Below are 19,857 nucleotides of genomic sequence, written 5' to 3' on the forward strand. Positions count from 1 at the left end.
TTGGGTTGTCAGTGAAACTCAAATTTATCTGGACTGTTTGTGCTGAATGTCAGCACTATGAAACCGTAAGCTGGAAGAACAAGTAATTTGTAAAGGCTTTGCTTAACACCTGCAGAGAACTAGGCTAATTGGAGAAGGCAGCAGCTAACGGAGACCCAAACAAACTATTAAAAACTCTTGGGAGCTGTGCCAGGAAAACTAGGTCACACTTCAGGGCCCAGATCACCCTGCATAACACAGGTAAGCAGGAATAGGCCAAGGAGGCAGCAGAAACTGTTTCTTGAACAGTTTCCCCATCCCCTTTTAGTAAGTGGGATTTTCTCTCTGAACTCATCCCTATCCTCATGCAAAAGGAATCCTAGACTTTGGTAAGAAGCATGATCAGTCCCTAGAAATGTATCCTAGGATGCATTTCCCATCCTTTGGGAGGATGTGCAAGTCGTGGTAGCCCAAGAGGTGCCCCAGGTACTGTCTGCTGTCAGAGTCTTCCCCTGTGTGTCTTAGCAAATTCAGCTCCCCAGGGTACTGGTCCTGCAGGACAGGCCAAGAACCAGGTATCACCTTAGATATCTTAATCTTCACTGCGGGTGGAGGCTGCTTGATGTGAGGTACACACTTAAGTGGAGCCTTTTCTGAAAGTACCTGAAATCATTAGAGAGCACTGCATAACACCAGAAAAGAAAGATTTCCCACAGAAAAGCCCAGCCGAAGCAGTGAAACTGAGACAAAAGCCTGGAGCTGCCAAGTCACCTTGGGCAACCTTTTCAAACTATCTCCAAATCTTTCTTCTCTTGCCAGTCGTAATGGGTGTGGACACTTAAAAATACTTCATTGCCTTTTATGCAACAAGTAACGATTCACACACAGGACTGAAATATTACACTGGAACTTACTGTTTGATCTTTTTGAAGTTGGATGTAATAAATGAACCATTGCTTTAGTTCTAATTATTTTTTAATTGCTGGGCTTTATGACCTTCAAAGTCCAGTTCCTTTCTTACTCTGCATTTTACTGACAGTTAATATCTGCAATTGTGTTAGAGTGGGTTGGTATCATATAGCATCATCTACGTGCTATGTAATTGCATTCTTGTCGGGAACGGCGAAACAATTTGACACAGTAATTTATAGCCTAATCAATAGGATATTAAAAATCTGAGAACAGATTAGCAATTTGCTGGATTAGATAGCTACAAATTGCCATGTGACAGACAATTAAATTCTGAGCAACTCTCTTACCTTCTTAAGTGCATTGTAATTCTATAAATAGTGAGACTGACGATAAGTAACGTTCCTGCACCATGCTCTTCCTTGTTGCATGATTTTTCCTCTTGATTGAAGGATCTTGTTCACTAGATCCTACCACAGACTATGCTTTTAGAATGGCAGAAAAGAATGTGGAGCCAAAAAAAAAAAAGAAAGTCGTTATTGATTTATTAATTAGGAACCCAGAAAAATGGTGGTATATCTGCACTATGTGAGATTTATAAGTGAGCATGTACTACCCAGGCGAGGAAGCTTGCCACTTACTCCAAGCCCCCTCTGTGTTTGCTAAACTACTTTTCAAACAGTCTGGGCCGCTGCAGAACAGACTCCATGGATGTGCAGCTTCTCCACCATTGAAATGGCAATGTGGGTACTGGCAAACAGTATGACAATGGGCTCTCCCGGTGCTGTTGCAAGGCTGTAATATGAAATTTTTCTTACTGCAGTATCCTAAGATCAGCTTGCTTTTTTTGTCTTTCATAATGAAAGTACTTTGTATGGGTGGAGGATTTTTTAATTAACTAAATTGCTCTGGATTTAGACATATAACCACTGCTGCTCCTGCCTTTTTTGAGTCCCAAATCTCTTCCTTTAATGCAAGTAAATACTCCTCTGTGGCTTGGCTCTGGTTGCTGTCCTAACATCACCTCTTCCAAATATGCACTCCTGCAGTTTTTTTTATAGACTGTATTTAAACACAGGCCTTCTGGAGCAGCCAGTGCTGTCATCTTCCAGCTCTTGTTTTACTGAGTGGGCAGAAGAACTGCAACTTTGTTTCTGACTTTTCTGCACTGTTGCCAGCATTGTTAGCTGCCTATAAATTAGGAAATATTGTAATGTAAAGTGGCAGTTTAGTTACTGACTTCCTTACGTGTGCTACTAGTACAGTGCTCTATTATCAAATGCCCCAGCCACCTCTCCTGCTAGTGAGGTCCGTGTCAGAGTTAGCAATGCACCTGGCTAAACTCAAACAGTTAATGCTTGGCTTCATAATTCATAGTAACTTTTTGTTTTAAGAGTTATTTAGATAAGTTTACAGAAGCTGGGTAGGGAGCTCCTTGGATGTTGACGTATGACTTGTTTGTTAAAAAAATTAAGTTATGTGATTTAAAAGTGCAAGGGTCAGTTGGATGCTTCTGTCCTGATGCCAGCAGAGCAACCCATAGGGCCCTACGCAACGTCAGTAACTTCTGTTCTAGCACTAACTATAAATAACCTCTGCGTAACCAGTAAAAATCAGTATTAATTGTTTTATCTTCTTTTCAGTCATCCATACAAGGGACCTAGGGAAACTGCATACTGTATTGAGTGTTGTACTGAAACTGTGTTAATGGAAGAGTAAGGCTCTTCTGATACCTTTATGCCTCTCTCTCCCCACTAAGGCTGCTATATAAGAGGGGAAAATAATAATGTTGTTTCTCTACCATGAGGGACATTTAAAGCCAGGATGGCTGTGTCCGTGCCGCCGCTTCCCGTCTGTCATTGTTCAGACCCCATCACACTGACATGGCAGAAGCTGTGCTTGCCCAGCAGCGACGGACGCTGGACCTCCTTGTCCTGCTCCTCTTTTCCCCTTCCTCCCCGAGGCCGTCACAGGGCCTGTGACCTGGGCATGGAGACATGGCCCCTCTCTCCTCCCCACATCCCCCCAAGCCGTGGAAAACCCGCATTCCCGCTCCCTTCTCCGCCTGTGGGGTTTCTTTTGGTGTGCTGTGTTGTGACAAGAGGCAAAGGGTGAAGAAGCCAAGTCCTAGGCCTTGCTGAGTGAGGCACTCGCTGCCAGGGCTCGGGTCAAACGCAGGTTTCAGAAGCAGAAATCTGACTCTAGGGCAGCTGTCAGGAGGCAGCGGAGATCAAACAGGAGAAGGAAGCAGCAAATGGTGAAGCCTTGAGCACTAACACAGGACCAGAGGGCCACCATTAGTACCTGTAGGCTCCTAGTTTGCGTTAACTTCAGTGGCAGTGCACAGCCCTGCACACAGCTCCACCAGGCCCATTTCTTTGAAGTGTTTGACTCAACCCGACTTTGAGACTCTGCCAAATTCCTCTGGCTAACTGGACACAGGGGCTACGGGGAGCTGCCACGTCCCAGGGCTAGGCTGTGAGGTGACCGCTCAGCAAGAGCGTGCCCCGCCGCGGCCCCCGCTGGGGGATGGGGCCGGGTGCTCCTCTGGACTGGAGGGCGCAGGCCAGCCTGCGGGAGGGCCCTGCAGCGCGGGCAGGCCTCGGGAGCGGCCCAGCCTCCCCCATGCACACCCCACGCTGTCCCGGCACAGCGCGGCCCCTGCACCGTCCGGCCGCTGCTGCCCTGCCCAGCCTTAGGGCCGCCCCGCCCCGTCGGAGGCGGAGCCGGCTGCCGGCCCGCCCCCGCCTGCCCTCCGCGCCGGGTTACATGGCGGCGGCTGCGGCAGCGGCAACTGCGGCGAGGCGGGCGGGCGCCGGGTGGGCGCCGGTGGCGGGGCCGAGGGGCCCGGCCGTGTGAGCAGTGCAGTCCCCGATGAGCCTGGGAAGGCCCGTGAGTGCGGCGGCGGCGCGGCCGGCGAGGCGGCGGCGGGGGGAGAGCAGGAGAAGGGGGGTCTCGGGCCGCCGCACGCGCGGGCCCGGCCCCGCCGCACAAAGGCGCTTTGTTCCCTCCCGCCGGACGGCGGCGGCGCCCCCCGGCCCGGCCCGCTCCGCGCCGCCTCGCTCCGCCGGGGCCCGGCTCGGCACCTCCGCAGTGCGGCGGCCCGGGGGGAGCGGCGGTCCCGGGGCTGAGGGGGGCCGAGCGGGCGCTGACAGGGCGGGCGGGGGCAGCCGCGAGGGGGGCGCTCCCGAGAGCCTGCGGCCGCGGCCCGGGCCGCGCCCCGCCGGGCCCGGGGGCCGCATCTCACGCCAGAGCGGGGCTCGCGGGGCCGGGGGCGGCGGGTGGCGGCCGCGCCCTGAAGGGCGTTTGAAGGTAGGGCTCCTCCGCGCTGCGCTGCGGCCGGGCTGGCCGCCCCCCTCCGCGGCCGGTGGCGTGGCGGGGGTGGGTCCCATCTGCCTGAGCGGTGGCCGGGGTCTGGAGGGGGTGTACGGGGAAGGAGCGGCGCTGGCGGGTGAGGCGGGCTCGTCCCGGAGGGGCGGCGGGAGGAAGGGTGGCCTTTGCCGGGACGGCTGCGGGCTGGCGGCAGCCGGCCGGCGCGGGGGTGGGAGGAGGGGGGGCGGCCTCTCCTTGAGTCGGCGGAAGTTTGGCTGCGGCACTGGCGGACTCGGCGCCGCTCCAGCGGCCGTGCGGGGAGACGCGGGCTGCTCGCCGCTGCTGCCGGGGCGCCCGCCGGCTCCCCGTGACCTCGGGCGCCTTTTGTGGAAGGAGTAACTTAATACTTCTCATAAGTAGCTTGAAACATTCAATGAAAGTAGCTTGAAGAGAGGCCGCTCGAGTTTCGGAATTGGGAAGAACAGGTACTCTTGGCTAGGCAGGCAGGATGCACGCATTTGGCATCTGCGTGATGCGTGTTTCTTTCTCTAGCTAATTCAGTGCCATTTTGGATCAGCTTGACAACGGTTAAGTTAATTGTGTGTGGTAAAAGAAAGCGTGTTGTCGTATGACCGGTGCAAACGTTGATAAAAGCGCTATTGCCGACAGGCTTTTTTATGTATATCGATATGGGTGCGTGTGCGTAAAAATAACATTGTGATAGCATGATGTGTTTATAAACCAGTTACAAATTCCAGAAAGTGGTCGCTCAGAACAGAGGTAGATTTTTAGTTTGGTAATCGGGTTTAGAAAATGTGCTGTAAAGCTAAAATGGGAACTTTCATTTCAGGCTGTCTCTCAGGCTCAGTCCTTGTTTGTGCGGTCGTTATCTTTAATTCACTCTTGACTGGTTAACTGTTCAGTGGAACAGCAGGCGGTAGCAGATCTGCCGCGGTGCGGAAGGCTGTGGTTAGCTGGTGGTAGGCTTCTTCAGTGGTGAGTTTTCATTGAATTTTCCGAAGGGAGGACTGAACCGGTTTTGTTTATGATACAGAGAAACGCAGTGGATTTTTGTGTGCTTTTACAGATCCGTCGGATGATTTATAAACTAATAGTAACATTTGCTGACTGCCAGCACAGAGTTCCCTAAACAGTGTGGGGAGCAAGTAGGAGGCTTTAGAAAAGCGGCGGTTTCGTGAGTTGGACGATGACTCACTCTGCCTACTGACTGCAACGTGGCTGATCTTAAAAAAAAAAAAAAATACTTCTGTGCCCCGTATTTTTATAGTCAAAGGGATAGTACTTAGCAGGTTGTATAATATGTTATTAGTCATTCTTGGTCTTTCTCTTGTGAGTAATGATTTGATCATTATGTGGTCTGCATGATCAAGTTAACTGATATCTTTCAGTCTTATTTGTATTTCTGAAAAAGTAAATGTCTCGTACTTGACTGTGTTTCCGTGTACATCCTGTTTCCTGAAGACTGTGATAAATCCACATGCAGAAGTTGAGCAGGAATTGAAGGGACCGCTTGCTTAATGCATGAAGCTGCTTGTGTGCGGTCATGTCTGCCAGCTGTAGGAATAATTTCAAAGACACAGCCCTTCTGTGGGTCACTTCTGTTGCCCTCTCCCGAGAACTGATCTGTTTTAAAAGCATAGTTGTAAACCACTTAAGAAATTGGTTTCTTTGTGTTTCCCTCTTTAAACTTTGTGGGAGGAAGGGAATGAAAGTACTGCTTAAAAAAAAAAAAACAACCGGTAGTCTTGGAAAGGTGACAGCCTAAATGAAAACATCAGTGCCTGTGTGAACAGCCTATTTGGCACAAATTGGGGTGATAACCGCCCCCTTTTTTTTTTTTTTTTTTTAATACTGTAGTCCATCATGTCTTTCAAGTGGTTAGAGCAGCTTACACAACTGAAGAGGAATTTGTAATTTTTGTTTATTTAGTGTATATTTTGAAGAGATGGTTGGACTCATGGTTATGACTTTCATTGAAACTGAAAGTGTATAAACTTAATGGGTTTTGGTGTTGCTCTTTGTAAGTATTAATATTTTTAAAATCCCACGTTGTTATTTTCCAAAGTTGAAAATTACTATAAAATGCAAAGAAGAAAATTCATTACTTTGAACTCATTTTGGTTTGAGAAAAGCCTTGATTTCCTCTAGTTGGTTACCCTTTAAGTAATTATTCTCTTAGTCTGAGTGAAAGAAAGCTTGGGGTTAACTTTTTATTTTCCGTCCGTCCTATCTGCTTCTGGTCCACGGGACTATTTGTTTTAAATGTTTGTTTGCTATTAACTCATAGATGGGAAAACCAGTTCAGCTGCTTCCCTGGCCCCTGGATTGAGCAGTGCTTGGGGGCTGCAGTCGTGGCAGAGGGGCCAGCTCATGGGTGATGGCGGCGCAGGGGCTGTGGCGTGTGAGCAAAGGGCTGTGCTAGGTGAGAGATCGAACTGGCGCAGTGGAAGATGTCTTTAATGTGAAAGAGGAGATAGGTGTAGTCAATGCATGAGGTTTCTCCAGAAGCGTGGGGGTTTTTTGTTGTTTAGACAAGGATATATGAATCTGCCACAGCGTTATTATGTTACATTATCGAGGTGGAATTTTCAGTGGCAGTAAACAAAAGATCACTCTCAGTTACTGAGTCTTCTCTTCATTTGTTTTAGTAGTGGGGCATTTTTGGTAGGACAGTCTCTGTGTCCTCACCACACTCATGTGAGGTGCTGTATCTGTTTGGTAGCTGGGCTGCCTCCTGGTCAGCTTCCTAGGGCCCTGCTTTTTGTGCCTTTGAGATTAAGTTATTTGCTCATAGTTACACAGGAAGTCTGTAGCAGAATCGGGTGAAATGGAAGACTGCAGTTGCTTATGTTGTCAACACTTGTTTTCTTTGCTGAATCAGTCTGATTCCAAAAACCGTTACATACCTTCTGAAAATGTTGCAATTAGTGGTCACCTCGTGGAAGGATATAGTGTAAGATGATGATGCATCATTTCAGGGATACAGAATGAAAACTTTAAGGCTCCTACTTGAGTAAGCAAGTGAGCCATAACTTGCTTTCTTCTTGAAGCAGTAATGTCATAACTGCTGCCGTGCTGTAGCACTGCTGCTTTCTTTTAGTTGTGGCAGTAAAGGTGAAGAGTTACGGTGAAGAGATCAGCAGATCTTACACCTTGCTACTGATGAGCATCTCTTCGAATCTGATCCTGTGCAGTTTAATGGAGCTAACTAACAGAGAGGTTCCAGATGTGTCACCCAGCTGGTGTGAACCGATTGTGTATGGCTGCATATTGAAGACATCAGCAATGTGAAACAATAGGCCTAATTATGGGGAAGAATACAACTGGTTTTAGGTGGTCCCAAGGATATAAAATATAGCTTATTGCATGGTATTTGAACAGAGGCCTTGGACTCTGAGTTAACATGAAATTTAAAGTGTAAGTATAAGCTACAACAATGAATTTCCGTAACAATTTTTGTAGGGAGGTGGGAAATTAAAGAAAAATGGTCTGGGGTGATCTAGACTCTTTTACAGGCAGCAACTCGGAATGAGTGAGGCTGAAAATGGTGCATGCAAATGACAAAACATTTTTAGATTTAAAAAAAAAAAAAGTTAAAAATCAAGGGGCTAGACTTCTGGTTTTTATAATTGTGAGCAAAGAGTTGGGTGGTCACTGATGGTATTGTAATTAACTCTAGGATAAATTTTATATTTGTTCTTTTAAGTATACTAATGGGTATTATCAGAAGGAACCTCTTGTGATGTCTTAATATGGTATAAAATCAAGATAGTTCTGGGAAAGTAACAGTGTTACTTCATTATGTTTGTTCGAAGGTTATAATAACCCTAGCAAATAAGTACAGAATACCTGGATGCAGGTGGTGTGTGGCAGGAGGGAGCAAGCCAGGTCACTGGGGCTGTGTGTCTTGGTGGCAGTCCGGCTTGAGCAAAGGAATGGTAATATTTAAATGTGTTGAAACAGTCTTGTTTCTGTTTGCAAGTGTGCCTGCCTTTTTTTTTCTTTTTTTTTTTTTTTTTTCCTGCATGCAATTCTGATTACTTTAGTGAATTGAAAACATTATTTAGAATATGTTAACAATTTGTCAGCTGCTCTTGCTGCCCTCTTAGGAGTGGGGAGACTTATTTTGCTTGGTCCTGGTTGTCCCACTGAAGTGGTAGCGTTGTTTTAAGGGAAAACACTGATAGAATTAATTCTAAAGTTTTGGGATAGTTTGGAGAACTTGAAATTTGTTTAGAAAACTGGGTGAAGAGCTGAAATGTGTTAATCTAAAATTGAAGAGAAGACATTTAGTGGTTTGATGTGACGTATAGTTACTGGAAGAACATACAAGTGAGTTGTAATGGAATTGCCCAAACCTTACCACATTGTGTAAGGTATACCTTTGACTCTTCTCTTTGTGGCATCTTTGAGCTTTTAAAAGAAATGAGGATGTTGTGCAAAAATGCAGTGTGGTTCTTGTGACAGCATGCTGCTGCTGCAGACAGGGAAACTTACTGAGAAAATGACCTCTTTTGCTTTCATAAGTAGTAGTATATTCTGGAAAGTCAATTAATACTGGGAGTGCACAACCCCTACCCTTTTCATGTGAATGGTACCAGTTATCTCTTATTATGGTGAAATAGTTAAAACCCTGATTTTTGTCTTTGACTAAAAGCTTAGTGGAATGAATTATTCCAAAATTTGGTGACTGAGGTGCAGGACGTTATTGTTTCTGACTTGTCTTTTAACAGCTGTATTGGAGAATTAAGAAGTTTTCTGTGATATTCCCTTCTTTATTAAGATTCAGTAGGATTTTTCATTGTGTGCCTTATATGCTCAGTAAGTTAGATCTAAATCCTTCACAGCCTATGTTTAGAAGTAATGGTTGGTGATTATTGTCAGTTTTTGTCCACAAGCCTGAGAAGTATATGTAATTTCTAGTTAGTTTAGATTTTGTGATGGTTTCTTATTTTATAACTGGACAGTAAATAAGTTTTGTATTTACGACAGCTTAAGGAGTTGGGGGAGGATGAAGACTTCTCTATATGCTGGAATACTGATGCATTTTTCTCTCGTTTTCAGGTTGTCACGGAGTAAAATGGATGGTAGCTTTGATTGTGATTGTGGTGAGCTGGAGCCACCTGATCATTAACAGAAGGCATCTTTTGTAAATCAAGAGCTGCCAGTTTCCCGTTTAACTAGACTGTAAACAAAGGAGAGAAAAAGGAGGAAGAAGGAAAAAAAAAAATAGTGCTTACCAGCACCATAGAATGACGCTGCTCAGGACCAGTCCAACACTGAATGTATCTGCACTGTGAGGAGGAGGATGTTCATAGAAGCCTATTACGTGCATATTTATTCACATTTTTGTTAAATGTTAACCAGTTTAGCACAATAGAGCTGAGTGCATAGTATGTCATTTCATTCCGTTTGAGTTTCTTGTGAGTATTTTCTTTAATGTCTGCAGAAATGCTGCACCTTTCTTGAACTATGAATGCTGCAATCTTTCTATCTTACGCTCAGTTTGAGTTCTAGAGCTCACGGGCTCTAAATTCAAGGGGACACAGCAGGCCTGGCTGGCTCATAATGAAATGAGAGTGTCAAGAAACCATCTTGCAGTCAAAGCCAAGTGTTTCTTCTCCCTTTCTGTAAGACCTTTCCTTCAGATACCAGTGGAAGTGTCTCTGCGTGTTTACAGAAGCTTAGTAGTTTGAGGAAAAAGAAACGTAAAGAATTTTAAAATGGCAGAAAAATTTGAAAGTCTCATGAACATTCATGGTTTTGATCTGGGCTCTCGGTATATGGACTTAAAACCACTGGGCTGTGGTGGAAATGGCTTAGTTTTTTCTGCTGTCGATAATGACTGTGACAAAAGAGTGGCTGTCAAGAAAATTGTCCTTACAGATCCCCAGAGTGTTAAACATGCTCTACGTGAGATCAAAATTATTAGAAGACTTGACCACGACAACATTGTCAAAGTATTTGAAATTCTTGGTCCTAGTGGAAGCCAGTTAACAGATGACGTGGGCTCCCTTACAGAATTGAACTGTGTTTACATTGTCCAGGAATACATGGAGACAGATCTGGCTAATCTGCTAGAGCAAGGCCCTTTACTGGAAGATCATGCCAGGCTTTTCATGTACCAGCTGCTACGTGGGCTCAAGTATATTCACTCTGCAAATGTTCTGCATAGAGATCTCAAACCAGCTAATCTTTTCATTAATACTGAAGACTTGGTGCTGAAGATTGGCGACTTCGGTCTTGCACGAATCATGGATCCTCATTATTCCCACAAGGTATGTGAAGAGTGGGAATATAAGTGATACACTGGCAGCTGTGCCTTCTTAAAATAGCATTGTTCTCCCTTTCACAGAGGTAGATAATTTGTGGAAGGCCTTGTTAGCAAGTGGAACATCATGTTAGGGATCATAGGGTAGAATTGGAATGCTTGCAAATAGAGTAAAACAGGGACGTGTTTTGTCTCAGATAGGACTACTGCAAGTATAATATAAAACTTTTTTTTTTTTAGCAGATCTGTTCAGAAAAGCAGATTTTTAACAGTGAATACCGAACCTGAGAGTAAGAGCAAGGTTTAGGGGCGTAACTATAGAAGCCTTAGATAAGTTTGGGAGTGATGCACTCATGGCGCACAAGTGCTGCTACTTCCTGGGATTAATTTAGGTACTGTCTTCCTGGTTTAGATGATGCTTCACAAGAGTTAATTATTATCTCTACATTTATTTGGCATTTGACACTAAAAGTTTTGCTGCAGTACCTCATTTAACTAATATATAGTGTCATATTTCTATATTGTTGCTGTTCACTCATAAAGATGTCACTGCTGTTCCATTTTAAAATGTAGAAAGGGTTAGTAGGGGGCACATGGTACTATTCCTAGGACCTTGAAACAAAAAAAAATTTTGTAGTAGTGCATTAAATAAATAAGAAACAAGTAATTAAAAAACCATACCTCTTAAAAATCTATAAGCTTTTTTTCTTGTTCCTTTTTTTTTTTTTTATTTAATTAGGGCCATCTTTCTGAAGGATTGGTTACTAAATGGTACAGATCGCCCCGTCTTTTGCTTTCTCCTAACAACTACACTAAAGCCATTGACATGTGGGCTGCAGGTTGCATCTTTGCTGAAATGCTGACTGGGAAAACCCTCTTTGCAGGTGGGTAGAATAAAAATGTGTGTGTATAGTCCTAAAAGGAGTGGTACTACTTGATTATCTTTCTAAAGAAAGTCAGTGACTATTTGTAGTAGCCATGAGAATCGACCTATCATAATATGCTGTATTCTTGTGCAATTATGTAATTACATTATAAATTGATGTATTTGTAAATTAAAAGACATTTCCATTTTTGTTACTCATACTGGTGTATATTTAGATAAGTATGACAACTTAATTTAGTACACACATACATGGTAAATCTGTCTGTAACTTGATTAAGCTAAATTTATTGGATGCCTAAGAAGTGTTCTAAATAGATGTATTTTAGTGAATTGATGTATCCAGGGAGTATTTGAGGATTTTGAATGCCCTGAGTATCACATTCGTAAAGATTTTTGTAATGTAGTCAACCTAGTCACTTCTTGCTGGTTTATATTTTAAATTATGAAAGGGCAGCCCTTTTTTCCCCATTCCCAATTTTTTGTCACCTGCAGACTGTTTGGACTTAACCATTGTTTCAGTGCTACAGGGAGGATTCTTAAGATTAAAAATTTAGTGTGCCTTTCTATGGAAATGTGTAACCTCCAAGTGTTTCTGGTAAGATGGGAAGCGGTGCTCTCGTCTCATTGGTGCTTTGGTTAGGACTAGGAGCAAATTTTTGAAGCAAATCTCTTGATGGCCATCCTGTACCACATTGCTGATTTAGCTCAGTGTACAAACTGGAGTCTTTTTAGATAAAACAAAACTGCTATTTGCACTGTAGGAGATGACCCAGTGTGCTCCACCTGCTGATAAGCATTCAGTCTATAGGAGCAGATGAGCTGGTAAACCCCTGAAATGCGTATTTTGTGTGCACCCTGGGGCCTCAGCAGCAGCTGTCTTGTTCAAACTCACTCTTGGATTTGCTCCTGTTAGCCTAAATTACTGGGGTAATACAGATAAAACCTCTAAACACTGAGCTTGCGTTTCAAAGTTCGCATTCCTTTAGAGACATGTGGACTAAAAGCACACCTCTGCAGTAAATTCTTATCTTTGTACGTCAAGGTAATGAAATAGAGAGCTTTTTCCCATTAAGTACTATTAGTGGAGTACTGTCACCTTGAAATCATTATTTTATAGAAACTGGTGATTAATATGTGAAGAGGCTTTTCTTAACTTGCAGTGAGTTGCTAACTCTTGGAGTTACTAACTGTTGGAGTAATTTCCCCAGTGTATTAAATCCTTGACTGATAAGAGATTTATTAGGTTTCCATTGCATCAAGCACTTCTACTGGAAAATAGTGAAATAGTGGGAGAAAGTCTGCAGATTTCAGCATAGATTAATTGCAACTGCTAGCATTTTGGCTTTTTTTTTTTTTGAGTAGCATTGGTATTTGCCAAAAACTTTTATTGGTTTAATATCTGTTTAGTGAGTTAGTTTTTTGGGGTTTTTTTTAAGCTCAGAAACCAAAATCCTGAGTTTGTAGGCTCTTTTTTTTGTGCGCTAATTGCATTGTGTAGATACCTAGAAAAATATTTTTAAATGTGGATGTGTCCCTTTGATAATTTAGCGCTGCCATAGTTTTCTGATCTAGCCGGTGCACTTCTTGATGTAATGCATTTGGAAAGTGAAGATGATTGGAGATATGAAAACCTGTCTTGAGACTCTGAATAAAATTCTTTTGCAAAGTTGTTTGGAGGGCTTGATTTGGTTAATTTGCAACTTTCTGCCTGTTTCTGAACTATCCATTGGGAATCCTGCAGTGTAGAAAGCTGAGGGACATGGGAAGGAAGAATGCAGATTAAAATGGCAGAATACCTGTTCAATAGCTGTTCCAAACAACTTCTGTAATTCTTTCTTCTAAATAAATATTTTAAAATGCTAATTTTATTTATAATGGGAAGAAAGCTGATGAATTTTAGGATAGCTAGGACATGAAATAATGATACAGTAGAACCTGTTTTCCAGAAAATTAGAGACAATATAACACCTGATAGATTATATTAAGTGATTTGTAGTTGTGTGAAGTAGGAGGACAAAACAGCTTTTTAATTCCAGCAAATAACTTAACATGAGGCAGGGCTGATTCAGTTGGGAAACTTAGGTCTCGGTCAAATTTTCTGTAGTGACTTTGCCTCAGCTTTCCTTGAAGTCATCTGGCAGATGTGTGGTAAGATGTCCAGTGCAAACCGCTGAAGTGAACTGATAGCTTATAGATTTTGAGATAGTACAATCTCTGTCTGGCCCTACTTATTTTTGTATTTAATATCACGTGCATCAGTATTGCTAATGATTGCCCAGAGCTGGTTGGTGAAACACTGACATGCAAATAATCCTATCTAGTTTCATCTGCTAGTTGAATCTATAGGGTACTACGTGTTTCCTGGAGCTAACAATAAATTGAGGTAGACAAGCTGTATTCTGGGTACTTCAGCTACACTGGTACTGAATATAGATGCCATTCATTATTCAAAGTTCACCTGCTGTATAGACTCTTATAGTTCTTTACCCAGGGAAGCTTCAGATAGTGCTAAAAGTGTACTATAACTTCAATCATAATAAGGTACTTTTTAAAACAAGGTTACACTGCTTAACCGACAAGTGATTTTTGTCTTGCACCTGGTAATAATACCAGGGTTTCAGAATAGAATATTAATACACATGGTTGTGGCCTGTAAGATCTCTTGTTTTTATTAATAAGGGACATATAATTCAAAGTGAGGTCAAATATTGAATTCATTAGGTGGATCAGTTGAAAGGGAAGAATTGTAGTGTGTAGTATATAACAAAAACAAAAAAGGTAGTGTTGCTGCAGAGTACCTCGTCCATGATGAAACATCCTTGCAAAAAGCTTATGAGTCACTTTATCTGTGTATAGCAGCTCTGTAATTCTTCATACGCTACAGCATTTTTTGAGGGCTCCTCAGATTTATTATCATTCAAATTTAGAACTTCAGCCTTTCCTCTGTTCTAGGAGATAATAGTCTTCTACTGAAAATAGCTGCTCAGAGCACAAAATTTTGACATGCCTTTCATATACTGGGATCAGAAGTGTTTGAAGCTGAAATGGCAGCTTGTATTTTCTCTTGGTGCTTAGGTGCGCATGAACTTGAACAGATGCAGTTGATTCTAGAATCAATTCCTGTTGTACATGAGGAGGACCGTCAGGAGCTTCTCAATGTAATTCCAGTTTACATTAGAAACGATATGACTGAGCCACACAAACCTTTAACTCAGTTGCTTCCAGGCATCAGTCCTGAAGGTAAGTAATTAAGAAAAAATACTTCCTGTATTTCGAAATCGTAAAATAGTGAGCAACTTTACAGTGCATGTGTGTGATTGTTAAAAGAAATTTTCAGTTAGAAGGATTTGTGCGTTCTCTGAAGAACAATTGTCTTCTGCTGTTACAAAAAAAAAAAGATTTTATTATATGATAGCTGCTTGGTTGTCTTTGGAGTAGAATTGTGAATCTCTGCTGGATCTATTTGCCCTGGAAGACTGATTGAATTGCTCTATTTTGAGACACTGGCCTTCTAAATATAAGGGAACATTGGAATGGAGTCAGTTTAAAAAAACCGTCTTTCAAATGTTTTTAAAAGAAACTTCCCAAACCAAACTGACAGCAGTGTTTCATGATAGCAGTTGGTGGATACTGATTCAGCTTCAAGCATTCTGCCTCTTCATATTTTTTCCTGCTTAAGTTAAATTATTGTTGACAGTGGATTTGACCTCTGCTCTTCCAGCTTTCCTATGGCTACAGAATGCGTATTTGGCAGTATAGTGTCAGTAGTTGGTACTTCACAGGTGGCTACTTTTAAGTAAATGCACACGTCTAGAGCAAAGCACTGTATCGTAATCTTAAATTCTAGGCATCTGAAATGTCATTTTTTTCCTGTTTAATAATAACTTTTTCTCCACAGCGCTGGACTTTCTGGAGCAAATTTTAACATTTAGTCCCATGGATCGATTGACAGCAGAAGAAGCTTTGTCCCATCCTTATATGAGCATTTATTCCTTTCCAACGGATGAGCCTATTTCAAGTCATCCTTTTCACATTGAAGATGAGGTTGATGATATTCTGCTGATGGATGAAAGTCACAGCCATATTTATAATTGGGAAAGGTAAATTTATCACTTACTGTGGCATGTAACATAACTGAATGGTTGTGTCCTTGAAGTAATGTTGCTTCATGGGCATAATTTCCTTTTCTGTTTGTTTCTTAAGTTGACTGGAGAATAAACTTTTCTCTTATAGGCAGTGTGGTGTCAGTGGGTCTGTAATTCATTAGTCTGCCTTGGATATGCTGAACCATTCTTGAGACGCGCTCATAGATTCTAAAGTTAATGTCTCCATTACTTTTTTTCCGAAAAGTATTTCTAAAGCATAAACTTTAAATGAAGAGAGTTTTAAGTATGGATTGTCTCTTCCAGTGCTTAGTAATAGTAAAGAGAATAACAGTAGTCATTTAAAGTCAGAGTTCGGTAAATGGAGTGAGCTATTGTATATAATTTTGGACATAAATGTTTCAGATGTGCATATGAGGATTGCTTTATGCCAGGTTAAAATAAACCTGGAAAAGGTACCTGACTGAACTGAAGAAAAACTTTTATCTGTGTTGAATTGTCATTATTCTGTAAGGGAATTTCTGAACTTAACTGTCTCTGTCTTGGGAGCCAGAAAACTGTTTTTTAGCTGCTAACACTTGGGAAATTGTTTTACAGATACCATGAAAGTCAATTTTCAGACCACGACTGGCCTATTCATAATAACTATGAAGCTGATGAAGTTCAGCGTGATCCAAGGGCTCTTTCTGATGTTACTGATGAGGAAGAAGTGCAAGTAGATCCTCGCAAATATTTGGACGGCGACCGTGAAAAGTATCTGGAGGATCCTGCGTTTGACACCCACTTCTCTACTGAGCCTTGCTGGCAGTACTCAGATCACCATGAAAACAAGTATTGTGATTTGGAATGTAGTCACACTTGCAATTACAAAATGAGGTCATCTTCATACCTAGATAATTTAGTTTGGCGAGACAGTGAAGTTAACCATTACTATGAGCCCAAGCTTATTATAGATCTTTCAAACTGGAAGGAACAGAGCAAAGAGAAGTCTGATAAGAAAGGCAAGTCTAAATGTGAAAAGAATGGGTTGGTGAAAGCTCAGATAGCACTTGAGGAAGCATCACAGCAACTCGTTGAAAAAGAAAGGGAGAAGAATCAAGGATTTGACTTTGATTCATTTATAGCAGAAACCATTCAGCTTAGTTTACAACACGAGTCTACTGATGTTGATAAATTAAATGACTTGAATAGCTCAGTGTCTCAAATAGAGTTGAAAGGATTAATATCAAAGTCGGTAAGCAGAGAGAAGCAGGAGAAAGGAATGGCTAATTTGGCACAGTTGGAAGCTCTGTACCAAACTTCTTGGGACAGTCAGTTTGTAAGTAGTGGGGAGGAGTGCTTCCTCATAGACCAGTTTTGTTGCGAAGTAAGGAAAGATGAACAAGTTGAAAAAGAAAATACTTACACCAGTTATTTGGACAAATTTTTTAGTAAGAAGGAAGATGCTGAAATGCTAGAACCTGAGCCAATAGAAGAGGGGAAGCCTGGGGAGAAGGAAAGAGAAGAGAGCTTTCTCAGTAACAGTGGAGAGCTCCTCTTCAACAAGCAGCTTGAGGCTATAGGTATTCCTCAGTTCCACAGCCCTGTTGGTTCACCACTGAAATCAATACAGGCCACGTTAACGCCTTCTGCTATGAAATCATCTCCCCAGATTCCCCACAAAACGTACAGCAGCATTCTGAAACATCTAAATTAAAACACTCAGCAGACATTTCTTTTATATTCATGAGATGTGTTTGTCTTTTTTTATTACTAGTGTAAGTAATTTTTTTACTTGAATCAGACGGTGTAATTTTGGTATGGATTTCATTAGTTTTCTGTTTACCATTGTTTTTACAATCCAGAATTACTTTCTATACATGAGTTAGTTTTGTTTTTAAACTGGCATGTCGTTTGCACACAAAATTAAAGAATAGAGCAAAATAATGCAAAATGCAGGAGGTAACAAAAAATGCACTAAACCAAGTAAAAAACATTCTCTCAGTAAAACAGTGTCCATGTTTTGCAGAAAAAGAACCTTGCCTTGAAACTTACACAGTGAGACTGTACATAATTGCATGAAAATATCTATTTTTCCCAAAACATTTTTTCATTCATGCGTATTTCAGAGTTTTTCATACTGTACACATTTCTTAGACACATGATACCAGCAGCAACTGAAACGAATGCCGAATTTGGTACGCATGTGTTATCTACCTCAAGGTAACAGCAGTATGTGGCAAAACATTAACCACCCATAGTGCTTCTCATTATGCACTTCTATTTAGCCAGCATTATTGTAGTAGCTATTCTTATTGAAAATCATTCAATATTTATAAATGTTCTGGTATGCATTCTTTATAGTGAAGTGTTAATATGCAGCACTTTTATTTATTTTAGCAGATAAGTATATTTCTGTAATTATAGAAAGTCAACTTAATTTTTGAGTTACTTTTCAGATAAAAGTTTTTGTTTAGCACTATGGTTTTATTGCCTACATAGCTGGATATATATTAACATCGGCTTATTCTGAGGCTATCCAATACATTTTTTATTTTTATTTTTTAGTTTTCATTTCAAGTAAAGCACTCACTGTGTATAGGAATTTGTAATTGGAGGTGCTTGATCTCTACAAAAGAAATTAGGAATTGCTTTATTATCAAATGCTCCTAGAAGTCTTAATTGTGTTCATTTTAAAAAATTTGTAATGTTAGTTGTGTGCATGGAAATAATTGAGGTACAACATTACTGTAGGTTAAAGTTCTGTATGGTGAGACATTTTGTTTTTACTGTATGTTTTTACTGAATGATTCCTGTCCCACTCCCAACCCCTCTCAAAAGCAAGCATGAATAAAATTAGGTTAAATATAGCATGTAGCATCTCAGTCTTCTGAAAATTTGTTTTACCTTCTGATTTTTTTTAAAGATACTGGATGTATCATTGGCTCCCCTGTTTAAAATGAAAAACAAATAAAAACATGGCCAGCAAAAATGACTATTGTTTGTTGGTGATTTGTACAGTGAAAGGTAAAGAGCTGCTGCTGTAGTGCAGCAGGCTGTGTTGTGAAGGCAGGCCTGCTTGCCTGCGCTCCTTAATACCAGGTGCTCAAGGAAGTGTGAGAAATTGTCTTGCAGCCTGCCCTAGAGGCGCTGCTGATGGGGGTGCAGTGCCGTGGAAGGAGACTCTGGGTATAGATTTCTATCCCAGAAAATCTTGTGTAATGGTATGGCTACGAAAGTGTAAGTGTATAGCAATGTCAGTAACCATTTTTTGTTGAAAATACAACTGACTTCTAGAGTATAAGTGAGCACTGCTACTTTTATCAACATTTTAGACAGAATACTGTTAAAGTGGAAAAGCTGCTGCGAGCATGTGTGAGCACCTTTGTGTTGGTGGCAGCCTGGAGTGAAAGTAATCGTGCAGGTCCCTCTGCCAAGAGCCTTTCTGGAGCACTTTCACAAGATTGCAGGAGCAGGACCAGGTAACCTCTATGGGATGTTTCAAAATGTCCAGATGGGGTCTCTGTTGCAGCAAGCTGTAAGAACAGTGTGTATTTCTCTTCCAGTTCCTCCTATCAGAACCATTCCTGAGGGAGCTAATTAGTGGTACAATAAAGCTGTATCTTTTGGCAAACTCCTACAACTTTTTCCATGACAGCATCTTAGTTCCTCCAAATTTTTCCATCCCTCCTGTGCTCCTCTGGCAGGTAGCACAGCTGCGATTCGCCTACAACAAGGAGCTGCCCTTTCAACATGGCAGAAGATGATCGCTTGAGGAGGTGGGACACAGTGTATGTCCTTGGGCATGGTATGGAATGTTTATGTAGCCACGTGTATTTGTATGTATGTGGCTGTAGGGAGGAGGACGTGGCTGGTTGCCCTCCCTTCTAGGCAAGGGACTGTTCTGAAGTGGTGGTGTAGTTTGTTTTGAGATTGGATGAAAGCAGTGGGTGGGAAGTGCTTAGAAACTGGAAACAAAATTCAGCTTAAAAACACATGGTGTGCAAATGGAGTTTTTTGTTTGTGGGTTTTTGTGGCTTTTCTTTTTAATGAAACTCAACTGTACTTAAGGAGCTTGTAATGGCAGAAAGGGAACATTTTACACTCAAAAAGGAAGGGGAGAGTCAAGTGTTGAGCGTAAATCCAGCGTGGTGCTTCACTGCCTTTGACTTCTGGTTCTGCTGGGGGAGCAGTGCTGTACAGGCATCACTGGCTGCTTCGGTGAAAACCCTGCTCTCGTAACAGGCTCCATCCGCAGATCATTAGAGGGTACAGGTTGTCAGTGTGGCTTATTAAGTAGAATTCCCTATGTGGAGATGATTAAAGAAAGTAAAAATGCTTCTTAAGGACTGCAAAAAGTGAAATCTACTGTCAGAAAGTGAAGATAAGCCAAGTGT

At 42.0% G+C, this 19,857-nt stretch overlaps 1 protein-coding gene across 5 annotated transcripts in view; it reads left to right on the forward strand.

The window, feature by feature from the left end:
* The window catches only part of MAPK6 (mitogen-activated protein kinase 6), a 47,152-nt gene extending 28,697 nt beyond the window's left edge, over positions 1-18,455 (forward strand). For 2 of the 5 annotated variants that reach the window (XM_086757050.1, XM_086757049.1), the window contains exons 2-6: positions 9,286-10,499; positions 11,232-11,376; positions 14,454-14,618; positions 15,277-15,478; positions 16,079-18,455. In XM_086757050.1, coding sequence (XP_086613176.1) covers positions 9,945-10,499; positions 11,232-11,376; positions 14,454-14,618; positions 15,277-15,478; positions 16,079-17,177 — 2,166 coding nt within the window. In that variant the 5' untranslated portion in view covers positions 9,286-9,944 and the 3' untranslated portion in view covers positions 17,178-18,455. Of the gene's footprint in view, positions 1-3,646; positions 3,781-4,514; positions 4,686-6,573; positions 6,644-9,285; positions 10,500-11,231; positions 11,377-14,453; positions 14,619-15,276; positions 15,479-16,078 lie in introns of those variants that run through there. The other 3 variants (XM_086757047.1, XM_086757048.1, XM_086757051.1) reach the window with 3 other exon arrangements.
* The last annotated feature ends 1,402 nt before the right edge of the window (positions 18,456-19,857 follow it).

The sequence above is a fragment of the Chlamydotis macqueenii genome, chromosome 12 (genome assembly GCF_036417535.1).
Source record: "Chlamydotis macqueenii isolate bChlMac1 chromosome 12, bChlMac1.mat, whole genome shotgun sequence".
Lineage (NCBI taxonomy): Eukaryota > Metazoa > Chordata > Aves > Otidiformes > Otididae > Chlamydotis > Chlamydotis macqueenii.